General features: G+C 40.4%; 1 protein-coding gene across 7 annotated transcripts in view; it reads left to right on the plus strand.

Annotated features, from left to right (window-relative positions):
- GANC (glucosidase alpha, neutral C) overlaps positions 1-17,036 on the plus strand; it is a 98,024-nt gene that overhangs the window by 38,895 nt on the left and 42,093 nt on the right. For 6 of the 7 annotated variants that reach the window (XR_007727655.1, XM_050799412.1, XM_050799411.1 and 3 more), the window contains 4 exons: positions 6,740-6,806; positions 8,424-8,520; positions 10,177-10,357; positions 10,587-10,740. Coding sequence is in view for 6 of the 7 variants with exons in the window: in XM_050799412.1 (XP_050655369.1) it covers positions 6,740-6,806; positions 8,424-8,520; positions 10,177-10,357; positions 10,587-10,740 (499 nt within the window). In the remaining variant the exon portion in view is untranslated. Of the gene's footprint in view, positions 1-6,739; positions 6,807-8,423; positions 8,521-10,176; positions 10,358-10,586; positions 10,741-13,978; positions 14,800-17,036 lie in introns of those variants that run through there. The other variant, XM_050799414.1, reaches the window with a different exon arrangement.

Raw genomic sequence — 17,036 nt, forward strand, 5'->3', positions numbered from 1 at the left:
AGGGATGTGAAGGACCTCTTCAAGGAGAACTACAAACCACTGCTCAAAGAAATGAAAGAGGACACAAACAAATGGAAGAGCATTCCATACTCATGGATAGTAAGAATCAATATTGTGAAAATGGCCATACTGCCCAAAGTAATTTATAGATTCAATGCTATCCCCATCAAGCTACCATTGACTTTCTTCACAGAATTAGAAAAAACTACTTTAAATGTCACATGGAACCAAAAAAGAGCCCATATAGCCAAGACGATCCTAAGCAGAAAGAACAAAGCTGGAGGTATCACGCTACCTGACTTCAAATTATACTACAAGGATACAGTAACCAAAACAGCACGGTACTGGTACCAAAACAGATGTGTGGGCCAATGGAACAGAACAGAGGCCTCAGAAATAATGCCACACATCTACAACCATCTAATCTTTGACAACCTGACAAAAGCAATGGGGAAAGGATTCTCTAATAAATGGTGTTGGGAAAACTGACTAGCCATATGCAGAAGACTGAAACTGGACCCCTTCCTTACACCTTATACAAAAATTAACACAAGATGAATTAAAGACTTAAATATACGATCTAAAACCATAAAAACCCTAGAAGAAAACCTGGGCAATACCATTCAGGACATAGGCATGAGCAAAGACTTCATGACGAAAACATCAAAAGCAATAGCAACAAAAGCCAAAATTGACAAATGGGATCTAATTAAACTAAAGAGCTTCTGCACAGCAAAAGAAACTATCATCAGAGTAAACATGTAACCTACAGAATGGGAGAAAATTTTTGTAATCTATCCATCTGACAAAGGGCTAATATCCAGAATCTATAAGGAGCTTAAACAAATTTACAGGAAGAAAACAACCCCATCAAAAAATGAACAAAGGTTCTGAATCGACACTTCTCAAAAGAAGACATTTATGTGGCCAACAAACATAAAAGAAAGCTCATCATCACTGGTCATTACAGAAATGCAAATCAAAACCACAATGAGTACCATCTCACACCAGTTAGAATGGCAATCATTAAAAAATCAGGAAACAACAGATCCTGGAGAGGATGTGGAGAAATAGGAATGCTTTTACACTGTTGGTGGGAGTGTAAATTAGTTCAACCATTGTGGAAGACTGTGGTGATTCCTCAAGGATCTAGAACCAGAAATACCATCAGACCCAGCCATCCCATTACTGGGGATATTCCTAAAGAATTATAAATCATTCTGTAAAGACACATTCACACATATGTTTATTGCAGCACTGTTCACATTAGCAAAGACTTGGAACCAACTCAAATGCCTGTCAGTGATAGACTGGATAAAGAAAATATGGCACATATATACTACGGAATACTATGCAGCCATAAAAAAGGATGAGTTCATGTCCTTTGCAGGGACATGGATGAAGCTAGAAACCATTATTCTCAGCAAACTAACAGAGGAATAGAAAACCAAACGCCACATGTTCTCACTCATAAGTAGGAGTTGAACAGTGAGAACACATGGACACAGGGAGGGGAACATCACACACCAGGGCCTGTTGCGGGGTGGGGGCCTAGGGGAGAGAGAGCATTAGGAGTAATACCTAATATAGATGATGGGTTGATGGGTGTAGCAAACCACCATGGCACGTGTATACCTATGTAACCTGCACATTCTGTACATGTATCCCAGAACTTAAAGTATAATAAAATAAACCAATAATAAAAATCAACATAAAAGTAACAAAATCCACTGTTCAGAGATTTAAAAAGAAAAGAAAATGTGGTACATATACACCATGGAGTACTATGCAGCTATAAAAAGGAATGGAATTATGTACTTTGCAGGGACCTGGATGAAGCTGGAAGCCATCATCCTCAGCAAACTAGCACAGAGACAGAAAAACAAACACTGCATGTTCTCACTCGTAAGCGGGAGTTGCAATGAGAACACATGGACATGGGAAGGGGAACATCACACACCAGGGCCTGTTGTGGGCTGGAGGGCGAGGGGAAGGAACTTAGAGGATGGGTCAATAGGTGCAGCAAACCACCATGGCACTTGTATACCTGTGTAACAAACCTGCACGTTCTGCACGTGTATCCCCCCACTTTTTTTTAAGAAGAAATAAAAACAAAAAAAAGAGCCCTGACAGTAGATAGATTAGGTAGTGGTTTTGAGTCACAGACCCCTTTGCAAGAATCTGATGGAAACTATGAACTGTCTCTGTAGAAAAATTAAAATTGTTCATATTGTTTGAGGGAGTTAATGGACTCTAAAGCCCATCCAGGGACCCCAGAATAGTAGCCCCTGTATTATGCATTCAGGTGTTTTGGTTTTTTTTAACATACAGCTGGCTAGATATGGTGGCTCACGCCTGTAATCGCAACAGTTTGGGAGGCCAAGGAGGGAGGATTGCTTGAGCCCAGGAGTTCAAGACCAGTCTGGGCAACATAGTGAGACTTGTCTCTATAAAAAATAAAAATAAATTAACCAGGCATGGTGACATGTGCCTGTAGTCTCAGCTACTCGGAAGGCTGAGGCGGAAGAATTACTTAAGCCCAGGAGGTCAAGGCTGCAGTGATTGTGCCACTGAACTCCAGCTTGGCTGACAGAGCAAGACCCTGTCAAAAAAAACAAAAAACAAAACAAAAAAAAAAAAAAAAAAAAAAGGCTTGCTTTACAGAAGCTTTAATTATGAACCTAGAAATGGACAAAGAGTCATTTAAAGAAATATGCATTTCACACATACACAATTTTTTAAAGTTTTTTATTCTAGGGAAAAGAAGACTTTTATAAGGCTGAGAAAGTTTGTACCTTTGCTTCAAAAGATTATGGACCTGAGCAGTCATTGCCATCCCAGTTGACTCGACTTCTCAAACTAGCACAAGAATGTAGCCAGTAGTTTGGCTGATTGATTGAAGCAGGGGGGTAAAGTGCCCATCTCAGCAAAAACGAATCTCTGCATAGGATCTCTTAAAACAGACCTAAGTTATTTGGTTCTAAATGTTTTGCCTCACATATTTACAAGAAGAAAAATTTTTTAATTCTTACATATTAAAGATTGCATTTTTCAAAGCACTTTTACATTTTGGTTCCTGTAAAGATATTCATGTCAAGAGTTACGGCAGTTCCTCAAAGAATTAAACATAGAATCACAATATGATCCAGCAATTCCACTTCTGGGTCTATACCCAGAAGTGAAGACAGGGACTCAAACAGATATTTATATGCCCATGTTCATAGCAGCATTATTCACAATAGCCAAAAGGTGGAGGCAACCGAAGTGTGTCCATTGATGGATGAATGCCCAAACAAAATGTGATAAATACATGCAATGGAATATTATTTAGTCTTAAAAAGGAAGGAAATTCTGATACATACTGCAACATGGATGAAACCTGAAGTTGTTATCCTAAGTGAAATAAGCCAGTTACAAAAGGACAAATTATATATCATTCTACTTGTAGGAGGTACCTAGAGTAGTCAAATTCATAAAGACAGAAAGTAGAATGGTGGCTGCCAGGGACTGACGGGGGGGAAACAGGGAGTTGCTCTTTAATGGTCAAGGAGGTTCAGTTTGGGACGATGAAAAAGTTCTGCAGATGGGCAGTGCTCAGGGGTTTCCACAGAGACTCCCTCCACACCCGCGGGCACTGCCCAGGAAAAAAAAAATGTTCTGGAGGCCGGCCATGGTGGCTCACACCTGTAATTCCAGCACTTTGGGAGGCCGAGGCGAGTGGATCACGAGGTCAGGAGATCAAGACCATTCTTGCCAACATGGTAAAACCCTGTCTCTACTAAAAATACAAAAATTAGCTGGGCGTGGTGGTGCACGCCTGTAATCCCAGCTACTTGGGTGGCTGAGGCAGGAGAATCGCTTGAACCCGGGAGTTGGAGGTTGCAGTGAGCCGAGATCACACCACTGCATTTCAGCCTGGCAACAGAGCGAGACTCCATCTCAAAAAAAAAAAAAAAAATTCAATGCCATCCCCATCAAGCTACCAATGAGTTTCTTCACAGAATTGGAAAAAACTGCTTTAAAGTTCATATGGAGCAGTCAAAAGAACAAAGCTGGAGGCATCACACTACCTGACTTCAAACTATACTACAAGGCTACAGTAACCAAAACAGCATGGTACTGGTACCAAAACAGAGATATAGACCAATGGAACAGAACAGAGTCCTCAGAAATAATACCACACATCTACAGCCATCTGATCTTTGACAAACCTGAGAGAAACAAGAAATGGGGAAAGGATTCCCTATTTAATAAATGGTGCTGGGAAAATTGGCTAGTTGGCCGGGCGCGGTGGCTCAAGCCTGTAATCCCAGCACTTTGGGAGGCCGAGGCGGGCGGATCACAAGGTCAGGAGATCGAGACCACAGTGAAACCCCGTCTCTACTAAAAATACAAAAAATTAGCCGGGCGCGGTGGCGGGCGCCTGTAGTCCCAGCTACTCAGGAGGCTGAGGCAGGAGAATGGCGGGAACCCGGGAGGCGGAGCTTGCAGTGAGCCGAGATCGCGCCACTGCACTCCAGCCTGGGCAACAGTGTGAGACTCCGTCTCAAAAAAAAAAAAAGAAAATCGGCTAGCCATAAGTAGAAAGCTGAAACTGGATCCTTTCCTTACTCCTTATACGAAAATTAATTCAAGATGGATTAGAGACTTAAATTTAGACCTAATACCATAAAAACCCTAGAGGAAAACCTAGGTAGTACCATTCAGGACATAGGCATGGGCAAAGACTTCATGTCTAAAACACCAAAAGCAATGGCAGCAAAAGCCAAAATTGACAAATGGGATCTCATTAAACTAAAAAGCTTCTGCACAGCAAAAGAAACTACCATCAGAGTGAACAGGCAACCTACAGAATGGGAGAAAATTTTTGCAATCTACTCATCTGGCAAAGGGCTAATATCCAGAACCTACAAAGAACTCAAACAAATTTACAAGAAAAAAACAAACAACCCCATCAAAAAGTGGGCAAAGGATATGAACAGACATTTCTCAAAAGAAGACATTCATACAGCCAACAGACACATGAAAAAATGCTCATCATCACTGGCCATCAGAGAAATGCAAATCAAAACCACAATGAGATACCATCTCACACCAGTTAGAATGGCAATCATTAAAAAGTCAGGAAACAACAGGTGCTGGAGAGGATGTGGAGAAATAGGAACACTTTTACACTGTTGGTGGGATTGTAAACTAGTTCAACCATTATGGAAAACAGTATGGTGATTCCTCAAGGATCTAGAACTAGGTGTACCATATGACGCAGCCATCCCATTACTGGGGATATACCCAAAGGATTATAAATCATGCTGCTATAAAGACACATGCACACGTATGTTCATTGCGGCACTATTCACAATAGCAAAGACTTGGAATCAACCCAAATGTCCATCAGTGACAGACTGGATTAAGAAAATGTGGCACATATACACCATGGAATACTATGCAGCCATAAAAAGGATGAGTTTGTGTCCTTTGTAGGGACATGGATGCAGCTGGAAACCATCATTCTTAGCAAACTATCACAAGAACAGAAAACCAAACACCGCATGTTCTCACTCATAGGTGGGAACTGAACAATGAGATCACTTGGACTCGGGAAGGGGGACATCACACACCGGGGCCTATTATGGGGAGGGGGGAGGGGGGAGGGATTGCATTGGGAGTTATACCTGATGTAAATGACGAGTTGTTGGGTGCTGATGAGTTGATGGGTGCAGCACAGCAACATGGCACAAGTATACATATGTAACAAACCTGCACGTTATGCACATGTACCCTAGAACTTAAAGTATAATAATAATAATAATAATAATAATAATAATAAATTTAAAAAAAAAAGGGTAAAAAAAAAAAATTCTGGAGATGGATGGTGACAGTGTTACTGAGCAAAGGGGCTTGCTGCCTGATGCACTAGAAACCAATACTATGACACCAGGTCTTTGAGAACAGAAAAGGTTTTTATTTTAGATTGACCAACAAGGAGATAGGAGTCCAGCTCAAATTTGTCTCTGTGCTGGCCTTAAGGCAGTAATTTATTAGAAAGTTTTAGGGAGTAGATTCTGGGATTATATTATAGCAGGTGGTTGGTGGAAGGAAAGGGAAGTCTGAAGAGTTGTCGGGCATGTGCAGTTATCTCTTCATGCTTCCTCATAGGTTGCCTGTGCAAATTCAGAGGGAATTAGTATGAAATATGTGGTGGCAGTTCAGTCTATGTTGCCAGCAAGCTTGTTCTGCAGACTCTAATTGGCCATATTGGTTCCAAGTGATTTCAGCCAGTTTTTTAATCTCACAAGCAGAGGGTTTTAGCATTTCAGCAACTTGTTTTTTTTTTTCTTATCTGCCATCTTATAAGCTCAAGAATTTCTGTTAATCACTGGCTTATTTAACTCTTTGGGGTACAGTTTCAATAGTTGCACAGCAATGTGAATGTACTTAAAGCCACTGAACCTGAACTTTATACTTAAAAGTAGTTGAAATGGTAAATTTTATGTTGTGTATATTTTACCACAATAAAAAATATATAGTCATGTCAGCTGTGACTCATAAAGATGGTTATTGACATATATATAGAACACAGATTTGATTTGTTAAATGTACTGACATCACACACTGTTTCTAAAAGATGAACTCACTTTCTCAGTCTTTCAGGAAAAAAATCCAAATAAAATGTGCTATTGTGGTGAACACATTTGTTACAATTTGTAAACTCACTTTGCTCCCTTTTTTGTACCAACAGGAAAATCAAGAGGATCTGGGCCTGTGGGAAGAGAAATTTGGAAAATTTGTGGATATCAAAGCTAATGGTAAAATTGAAACTGGTATAGTATTAAAACAGATCATTCCAAAAATGGCTGCATAATTCTATCTAAAAGCCCCTTGATCTCTGGCACCTAAAACAAGTGACTTTAACAGAAGAACAGAAATCTCAGATCAGATTCGCTATCCTTCAATAATGCATTGCAACAGAGAAATAGCAATTATATGCCTTTTGTGGGAAGTGTAAAAGAAATATAGGCCACATGGAGCTTATGGTCTCGTGGAGGGGCCTAGGTCAGCACACTGCTTGCACTGTTCATTAGATAAGAAAGCTACAAATTCCACATTCAATTTTTATGAGAGTCAAGTGATGAGAAACCCAAGTTCTAGAGCCCCTCAGTGGCAACATTTCAAGCCAATGGTTCTCAACCTTTTCCAGGCCCATCATTCGCATGAGTATCACATTCCCATCTGTTACATTTCTTACCAGGCTTAGTGATGGAATTGGGATGGGGGGCAAGTTTGTCTCTTTAGGAGGTGTCTTTCAGGTACTAGGGACTTATGCAGTTAGAAAAGTACTCATTTTCCTCTTTCCTCCTCCCTACTCTGTAGAATAACAAACCCTTTCTAACACCTTTAAAATTCCCATTCTAGCCGTTATTATCCACAACATAGTATAATGATCAGGGCTGACAGAATGCCCCAAATTAAAAGTGGGGGCATGGGTTCTCAGGCCTTCCTTTCTATAACATCATAATCTTTTAATCTTTTTGTTTGTTTGTTTGAGCCAGGTTCTCACTCTGTCACCCAGGCTGGAGTGCAGTGGCGTGATCATGGCTTACTGCACCCTTGAACTCCTGGCCTCAAGTGATGCACCTGCCTCAGCCTCCCAAAGTGCTGGGATTACAGGAGTAAGCCACCATACCCGTCCATGTTTTAATATTTTTTATCTTCTCTGTAGCATCTCTTTTCCACAAGCTCCTACAAATAAGGACCATTTGATGTCAAATACTTTAACCTAGCATAAAGTCCACGTTATACCTCCTAGTCATTTACATTTTTCTCGTAGTTCTAAAATGATTGCTAAATAAAGGACTTTGTCTTTGGTTAAAGGAAGTTTATATAATCACAATCACAGAGGAGGAATATTTTGAGGAACCAGTTATGGCCCTCCTGGTGCCCTTGACGTTTGCATTCTCTATAGGCAGTCACAGATGAGGCTGGCAGTAAGAATGAGTGATCAGGCACAAGACATTCAGTCATTTCATCTAGTGAAGACTGAAAATGCGCAATATCCTTTGCTTCCTAAAGCAAAGAAATATGTGATAAGGAAAATTTCGATTAGGAAAAAACTCTAAAACTTTGTTATCATGTTTTATAGAGAGAAAAGAGATTTACTGGAAAGAGGAAACAGAGAGCTTCATCACACAGCTAAGGCAACAGAACTAATACGTGACAGAACTTTGAGTTAAACATTTTTGTATCCCCACAACACCTGAATATAATATCTCACAGATGGTCAGTACACAGCATTTGCTGATTGATCTAGCTGAGCCCAGGTCTCTCAGCCTCTAGTCTAGTCATCTCTCTGCACTCAGAATTAACTGAATCTCCTTACGTGAGTGTCCTTTCAAAAACAAAACTTGGTGTCCTGGTTTCTACAGGTCCTTCTTCCATTGGTTTGGATTTCTCCTTGCATGGATTTGAGCATCTCTATGGGATCCCACAACATGCAGAATCACACCAACTTAAAAATACTGGGTAAGTGAAAACAAGAATTCTTATGGGAGGCTCTGGTTTCTGTATTGAGATGATTTGAAAACATTTATTAGCTATCTGAGCCAGTGCTAATACGTGCCAGGCCTTTTCCTCCTTTATATTGCTTGTGGATATTTAAGAACCCTCCTTGAATGATCACTCAGAGCAGTGGTTTTCCTTTTTTTTTTTGAGACGGAGTCTTGCTCTGTTGGCCAGGCTGGAGTGCAGTGGCACGATCTTGGCTCACTTCAACCTCCACCTCCTGGGTTCAAGCAATTCTCCTGCTTCAGCCTCCTGAGTAGCTAGGACTACAGGTACCTGTCACCACGCCTGGCTAATTTATTTTGTATTTTTAGTAGAGGTGGGGTTTCACCATATTGGCCAGTCTGGTCTCGAACTCCCGACCTTGTGATTCGCCCACCTTGGCCTCCCAAAGTGCTGGTATTACAGCTGTGAGCCACCGTGCCTGGCCGGTTTTCCATTTTTATTTATTTTTTCTATGGTAAAATTAGATAACTGTAAAAACTATAGTTCTGAACCTAGAAATACAGAAGAAGTAAAATTATGGAGCTGCTGTGATCAGAGTAGAGGGAAGATCTTTATCCCCAGGTTTCACTTCTACCTCTCAAGGCCTTTTGTGGAACCCTAGGAGAACATATTGTGAAAAATCACTGACCCAGAAAAAGTCTTTTACCAAAATGGGAGAGTGAGCCAGAGAATGGAATAATGTGGCATCTGATCACCTTTAGTTGCCTCAGGGATATCATGTCAGACTAACACTATTGACAAATAAATGCCAGAGGCATCAGACTAAGAGGAAACAAAACCAAAGAGAAACAGAGTCTGATAAGGTTGCCAGGTTCAGGTGCTGTTGACTTTCAGGTAGGCATAGTGACAAGTCCAGCAGAAACTGTGCTGCGCTCACACTGATCTGAGCTCTGTGCTGCCTCCCCCAATTCAGTTCCCCATCTTCCCCTGCTAAACACTGTGGAAGCCTGTTGGACACAATTCTTTTAACTGCGGAGAAGTACTCACAGAATTCATCAGTGGATACTTACTGTGTGCTTGCTATTGTGGAGTATTCACTGGAGAGAGTCCTCCACTCAAAGGATATTTAGGCCGGGCACAGTGGCTCACAGCTGTAATCCCAGCACTTTGGGAGGCCGAGGTGGGTAGATCACTTGAGGTCAGGAGTTTGAGACCAGTCTGGCCAACATGGTGAAACCTCATCTCTACCAAAAAATACAAAAATTAGCTGGGTGTAGTGGTGCGCACCTGTATCCCAGCTACTCGGGAGGCTGAGGTGGGAGAACTGCCGAACCTGGAAAGTGGAGGTTGCAGTGAGCTAAGATCGTGCCACTGCACTCCAGCCTGGGTGACAGAGTGAGGCCCTGTCTGGAAAAAAGAAAAAGATATTTAGAAAAGATGTGTAAGATGTGATCGTATGTGCTAATGTCACAGGAAGTGGTGCCAAAGGAGTCAAGGGAAGAGGACCACATTCACCCAAGTTGGGTCAGGAAATCTTTAGGGAAGTGGCAAGACTTGAGCCTTCAAAGATGCATGGGACCTAAGTGTTTTCAGAGAAGAGTAGAGCTATTCTGTTTATTAATATTAATAATATATTTGTGATGGTAATTGATGATAATCTTTGCGTTTCAGTGATGAAGATGCTTACCGTCTTTATAACCTGGATGTCTATGGATACCAAATATATGATAAAATGGGCATTTATGGTTCAGTACCTTATCTCCTGGCCCACAAACTGGGCAGAACTATAGGCATTTTCTGGCTGAATGCCTCAGAAACACTAGTGGAGATCAATACAGAGCCTGCAGTAGAGGTGAGCTATGGATCATGGCTATGTGTCATACTTAAAGAAGAAGCAAAACCACTGCAGTGGAGTCATAGCTATTATATTTTTAGTGGCACTTCTCTGCCACCAAAAGCTTTACAGTATAATCAGTGAATATCAGTAGTATCTACTAAAGGAACAGACTGTTACTTATATATGGCTGGATGTTGCAGGTTAAAGGGAAATTTCTCAAATTTTTATTCCGTTCTTTTTCCAGTATACACTGTCCCAGATGGGCCCAGTTGCTGCTAAACAAAAGGTCGGATCTCGAACTCATGTGCACTGGATGTCAGAAAGTGGAATCATTGATGTTTTTCTGCTGACAGGACCTACACCTTCTGATGTCTTCAAACAGTACTCACACCTTACAGGTATTTGCATGGAGAAGTGCCAGTTTCTTGTTCTATTATACATCCTATATCCCATGTGTTATCACTGTAAGTTAATATTTGTTGCACACTGTGTAGAATTTATAACTTACCCAAACATTTTAATTAGCAAGCATTTCTATTCCCATCCTCATCCCATTCAGTTAAGTAAAACATTGCACTGCATCTAGAATGCTCCACTGTCTAATTCCTAATACTTACCATCTGCTTTCCTTGGAGCTTTTAGCCCCTGGGCTATCTCTACCTTTATCTCAGATGACCAGTATCCCAACTTCAAGTTTTCTATGTTTTCTTCTTCATTAAAATATGCAACTGGCTTTAGCATGAGAGCATTTTATTTTAAAAGAATGCAAGCTTTTCTCTAAGATCAGAAACAAGACAAGGCATTGCATTTTTACCACTGTTACTCAACATTGTACTGGAATTTCTAGCCAGAGAAATTAGGCAAGAAAACTAAATAGAAGACATCAAAATTGGAAAAGAATAAATAAGATTATAGGAGATGATATGATCCTATATATAGAAAATCCCAAAGAATCCACAAAAAAATTACTAGAGGTAGTAAATTCAGCAAAGTTGCAGGGTACAAGATCAGTATATTAATCCACTCTTGCACTGCTATGAAGAAATACCTGAAACTGGGCAATTTATAAAGAAAATAGGTTTAATTGGCTTATGGTTCTGCAGGCTGTACAGGAAGCATGACTGGGGAGGCCTCAGGAAACTTAACAATTATGATGGAAGGCGAAGGGGAAGCAGGCACATCTAACCTGGTTGGAGCAGGAGGAATAGAGGGAGGAGGTGCCACACACTTTTAAACAACCAGATCTTGTGAGAAATCACTATCACAAGAACAGCAAGGGAGAAATCCGCCCCCATGATCCAGTCACCTCCCACCAGGCTCCTCTTCCAACATTGGGGATTACAATTCGACATGAGATTTGGGTGGGAACACAAATCCAAACCATATCAATCAATAACAAAAAAAAATTAGTTCTGTTTCTATATGCCCTCAATGAACAATCCAAAAAAAAATTAAGAAAACAGTTCCATTTACAATAACATCCAAAAGAATAAAATACCTAGGAATGCACTTAACGAAGGAGGCGAAAGACTTATACACTGAAAATTATAAAACATTCCTGAAAGAAATTAAAGAATGCCTAAATCAATGGAAAGATATCCCATGTTCATAGGTTGGAAGGCAATGTTAAGATGGCAGTAATACAGAAAGTGATTTACAGATTCACTGCAGTCCCTATCAAAATTGCAATAGCTTCTTTTGCAGTAGTGGAAAAGCTGAACTTCCATAGAATTGCAAAGGGACCTGAATAGCCAAAACAATCTTAAAAAAGAGAAACAAAGTTGGAAAATTTATACTTCTGATAGGATTTAGCTGTGTCCCCACTCAAATCTCATCACGAATTCCCATGTTGTGGGAGAGACCCGGTGGGAGGTAATCGAATCATGGGGGCAGATCTTTCCCGTACTGTTCTGTTGATAGTAAGTCTGTCTCATGAGACCTGATGGTTATAAAAAGGGGAGTTTCCCTGCACAAGCACTCTCTTTGTCTACTGCCATTCACGTAGGATGTGACATGCTCCTTCTTGCCTTCAGCCATGATTGTGAGGCTTCATGTGGAACTGTAAGTCCAATTAAACTTCTCTCTTTTGTAGATTGTCCAGTCTCAGGTATGTCTTAAGCAGATTGAAAATGGAATACAGCTTCTCAATTTCAAACTTACTTCAAAGCTATGGCAATCAAAAGAACATGCCACTGCCCAGGCACAGTGGCCCATGCCTGTAATCCCAGCACTTTGGGAGGCTGGGGTGGGTGGATCACTTGAGGTCAGGAGTTTGAGACCAGCCTGACCAACATGGTGAAAACCTGTCTCTACTAAAAATACAAAAATGAGCCAGGCGTGGTGGTGGGCACCTGTAATCCCAGCTACTCGGGAGGCTGAGGCAGGAGAATCGATTGAACTCATGAGGCAAGGTGGAGGTTGCAGTGAGCCAAGATTGTGCCACTGCACTCCAGCCTGGGTGACAAAACAAGACTGTCTCAAAAAAAAAAAAAAAAAAGAACATGCTACTAGAATAAGGATAGACATATAGACCAGTGAAATAGAATTGAGAATCTAGAAATAAACCCATACATTTATAGCCACCCAAACACTGGGATTACAGGCACAAGCCACAGTACTTTGTCCATGTCACCATTATAATTTCAATAAAGGTTCATGACCATTCAATGAAGAAGAAATAGTCTCTTGAGCATATGGTGTGAGACAGTTGGATATCTGCTTGCAAAAGAATGAAGTTGGACTCCTATATTCAAAATATGTTATATGTATATCATATGCAAAAAACTAACCCAAAATAGATCAACTATGTAAGAACTAAAACCATAAAACTCTCAGAAGAAAATGGGTCAATCTCCGTGAACTTGGATTTGGCAATGGATTCTTAGATATGACAACAAAATCGTGAGCAACAATGACAACAAATACGTGTTAGAATTCACTAAGATTAAAAACTTTTTTGCATCAAAGAACATAAGAAAGTGAAAAAGCAACCTACAGAATGGGAGAAAATGTTTGCAGATTGTGTATCTGATATGGGTCTCTTATCTAGAATACATGCAGAACTTTCTACAACTCAACAACAAAAAGACAGGCTGAGCACTGGGCCCATACCCTTCATGCTTGCCTGCTATACTGTCTGCCACTGAGGGCACATGCAACCCCTAGACCACAACCAACCAGTGACCCAGACTGCTACAGACACCTTCTGGCACCATATCACAGAGCAGGGGCCCCAGGCTGCAGAGAAAGAGCTTGCAGGGCTCCTGGATAGAACTGCACTTTAGCAATGATAGGAAGGGGAACAGTGCTCCAATATCAGTTTCTGTTTATAATGGTGACATGGGCTGGACACAGTGGCTCACGCCTGTAATCCCAGTGCTTTGGGAAGCCTCCAAAGTACTTCTTTGAATTCAAGTAATCCTCTGCTTTGCTTCCCAAAGGAAGGCTGCAGTGAGCAATGTTCACACTACTGCTGTCCAGCCTAGGCAACAGAGCGAGACCCGATCTCTAAAAAAAAAAAAAAAAAAAAAATTAATGTAATAGTGACATGGAAAAAATATAGCTAGATGCTTAAAATGAATTTGAATTTGGACAGAGTAGCTCCAAAAGTTCTATGACAGCCTACCTCTTTCACAGACATTGGAGAAAAATAGCTCTCAGTCTGAGGAAGATACCGAGAGAAAGAAAGACGTTGAAAGCATCTTGAAGAAAAGCTCAGGTTGGATATGGGATTGGTCAAGTTGGCCAGAAAATATTCCCCACAAGGAGTTCCTCTTTGAAGCACCTGAAGCACACAGCTACCCAGCATGGAATTTAAAGCCTGATGAGGAAAGGGGGCATTTTCTCAGCAGAATTTCTAAAGAGTTTTGCTGCTGTCTCATCTGGTGGCCATGGGATTGGGGATCTATATTGGAAGGCATCCGACAACTTCTACCAGCACCTTTTGATGAATAATTTGAATCCAGCTTTGTGCATATAGTGGGGATTTCTATCTGAGCTTGTGACACAGCTAACTCAGGAGCTGTTATGGTCCTTGGGTGGCTGCTTCACTTGTTTTTATTTGTTCTGCAAATACTGCTTTCCTAATTTAGTAAATGAAAGAATAGACACTAAAATCATACTGACCTATACTTATACCTATAGAATCAGTTAATAAGGGAGTCAGACTATTTAATATCTACTGTTAACAATTTGGCAGTGAATTTTCTTTGGGTATTAGATATAAATATGTAAGTATAGTTTTAATATGTTAGTCATGATATAGTATTTTAAAAATTATCTGTAACCTTAATTCAGTTAAAACACTTTATATTCCAAAAGAATGAATGACAGTGATATTAAAATCACTACATTAAAGGGTTTGCTCAAAATAAATATTGTGGCCTTACTTACACTACTGTGAAAATATTATGTTTAATTTAAATGGATGTAGGTTGTATACTAAAGACTACACTTAACTATGCTAATTGGGCTTAATAAACAGAAAACAAGTTACAGCTACAAATGCCACCATACACTTCATACACCAGATTATTCTCACTTTTGCAGCATAAGGACTTTAATGTCCAACTATTAGGTAATCAACTTGGATAATGTGTCTGTTGAAGGCACCTACTTAGTGTCTTTTCCTTTTTATCACTCTGGATTGCTGAATTTAATCCTATCCTTTGTGCTCAACTTTTTTGTGCTGTTAAAATCAGCTTTAACCTAAGCGTATCTGTGTCTACTTTAAAAGACTGGAAATGGAAAAAAAGATAAATATTTTCCATATCCTTTAAAAAAAGAAAAGAAACCATACTTTAAAAGACTAGAAATGGAAAATAAATAAATAAATCTTTACCAAATCCTTAAAAAAAAAAAAAGACAACCCAACTCTAAAATGAGCAAAGGGTTTAAAGAGATATTTCTCCAAAGGAGATAAATAAATGAACAACAAGCACATGAAAATATGCTCAACATTGTTAGTCATTAGGAAAATGCAAGTCAAAACCACAGTAAAATATCACTTTGCACCCACTAGGATGGCTAAATCCAAAAAATGGAAAAACATAAGTGTTTACGAGGATGTAGAGAAATTGGAACATTGCCGGTGGAAATGTAAAATGGTTCAGCCATTGCAGAAAACAGTTTGGCATTTCCTCAAAACGTTAAACATAGAATTACCATATGAACCAGTGTGATGGTTAATTTTATGTGTCAATTTGTCTAGTTTAGATGTCTCTGTGAAGGTATTTTTTAATGAGATTAACATTTAAGTCAGTAGACTTTGAAGAAAGCACATTACTCTCCATAATGAGAGTGGGCCTCATCCAGTAGTTGAAGGCCTTGGAGAAAAAGACTAAGGTCCCTGGGGAAAACAGAATATTTCCAGCTTGCCTTCAGGCTCAAGCTGCAGCATCAACTCTTCCCTGGTTCTCTAGTATGCCAGTATCTCCTGCAAAACTCAGACTTGCCAGCCCCTACAATCACATGAGCCAGTTACTTTAAGTAAATCAGTATTTGTATCTCTCTCTGTGTGTGTATACATAATTTATAAATATATAAATATATTCAATATAAATCCTATTAATTCTGTTTCTCTGAAAAACCCTGTGTTCTCTGAAGAACCCTAACTGATACACCCAGCAATTCTACTCCTAGGAATATGCACAAGGGAATTGAAAGCAGGGACTCAACAGATACATGTATGCCAATGATCACTGTAGCATTATTCATGACTGTAGGATCCAGCCTTACGGGGCTTAGTGGGTGTTCTCCCCGTGTGTAGAGACGAGAGATTGTAAGAAATAAAGATACAAGACAAAGAGATAAAGAGAAAACAGCTGGGCCCCGGGGACCACTACCACCAAGATGCGGAGACCGGTAGTGGCCCTGAATGACTGGCCACGCTGATATTTATTGCGTACAAGACGGGGAGGCAGGGTAAGGAAGGTGAGTCGTCCTAGTGATTGATAAGGTCAAGCAAGTCATGTGATCATGGGACAGGGGGCCCTTCCCTTTTAGGTAGTCAAAGCAGAGAGGAAAGGCAGCATACATCAGTGTTTTCTTCTGTGCACTTGTAAGAAGATCAAAGACTTTAAGACTTTCACTATTTCTTCTACCGCTATCTACTACGAACTTCAAAGAGGAACCAGGAGTATGGGAGGAACATGAGAGTGGACAAGGAGCGTGACCACTGAAGCACAGCACCACAGGGAGGGGTTTAAGCCTCCAGATGACTGTGGGCAGGCCTGGATAATATCCAGCCTCCCACAAGAAGCTGGTGGAGCAGAGTGTTCTCTGACTCCTCCAAGGAAAGAGAGACTCCCTTTCATGGTCTGCTAAGTAACGGGTGCCTTCCCAGTCACTGGCGTTACTGCTTGACCAAGGAGCCCTCAGGCGGCCCTTATGCAGGTGTGACAGAGGGCTCACCTCTTGCCTTCTAGGTCACTTCTCACAATGTCCCTTCTGTACCTGACCCTATACCCACCAGTTATTCCTAGGTTGTATTAGTAATGCAACAAAGAGTAATATTAAAAGCTAATGATTAATAATGTTTATACTAATGATTGATAATTATCCATGATCATCTCTATATCTAATTTGTATTGTAACTATTCTTTATTCTAACTATTTTCTTTATTATACTGCTACAGTTTGTGCCTTCAGTCTCTTGCCTTGGCACCTGGGTAATCCTTCACCCACACATGATAAC

Source organism: Macaca thibetana, chromosome 7 (assembly GCF_024542745.1).
Source record: "Macaca thibetana thibetana isolate TM-01 chromosome 7, ASM2454274v1, whole genome shotgun sequence".
Lineage (NCBI taxonomy): Eukaryota > Metazoa > Chordata > Mammalia > Primates > Cercopithecidae > Macaca > Macaca thibetana.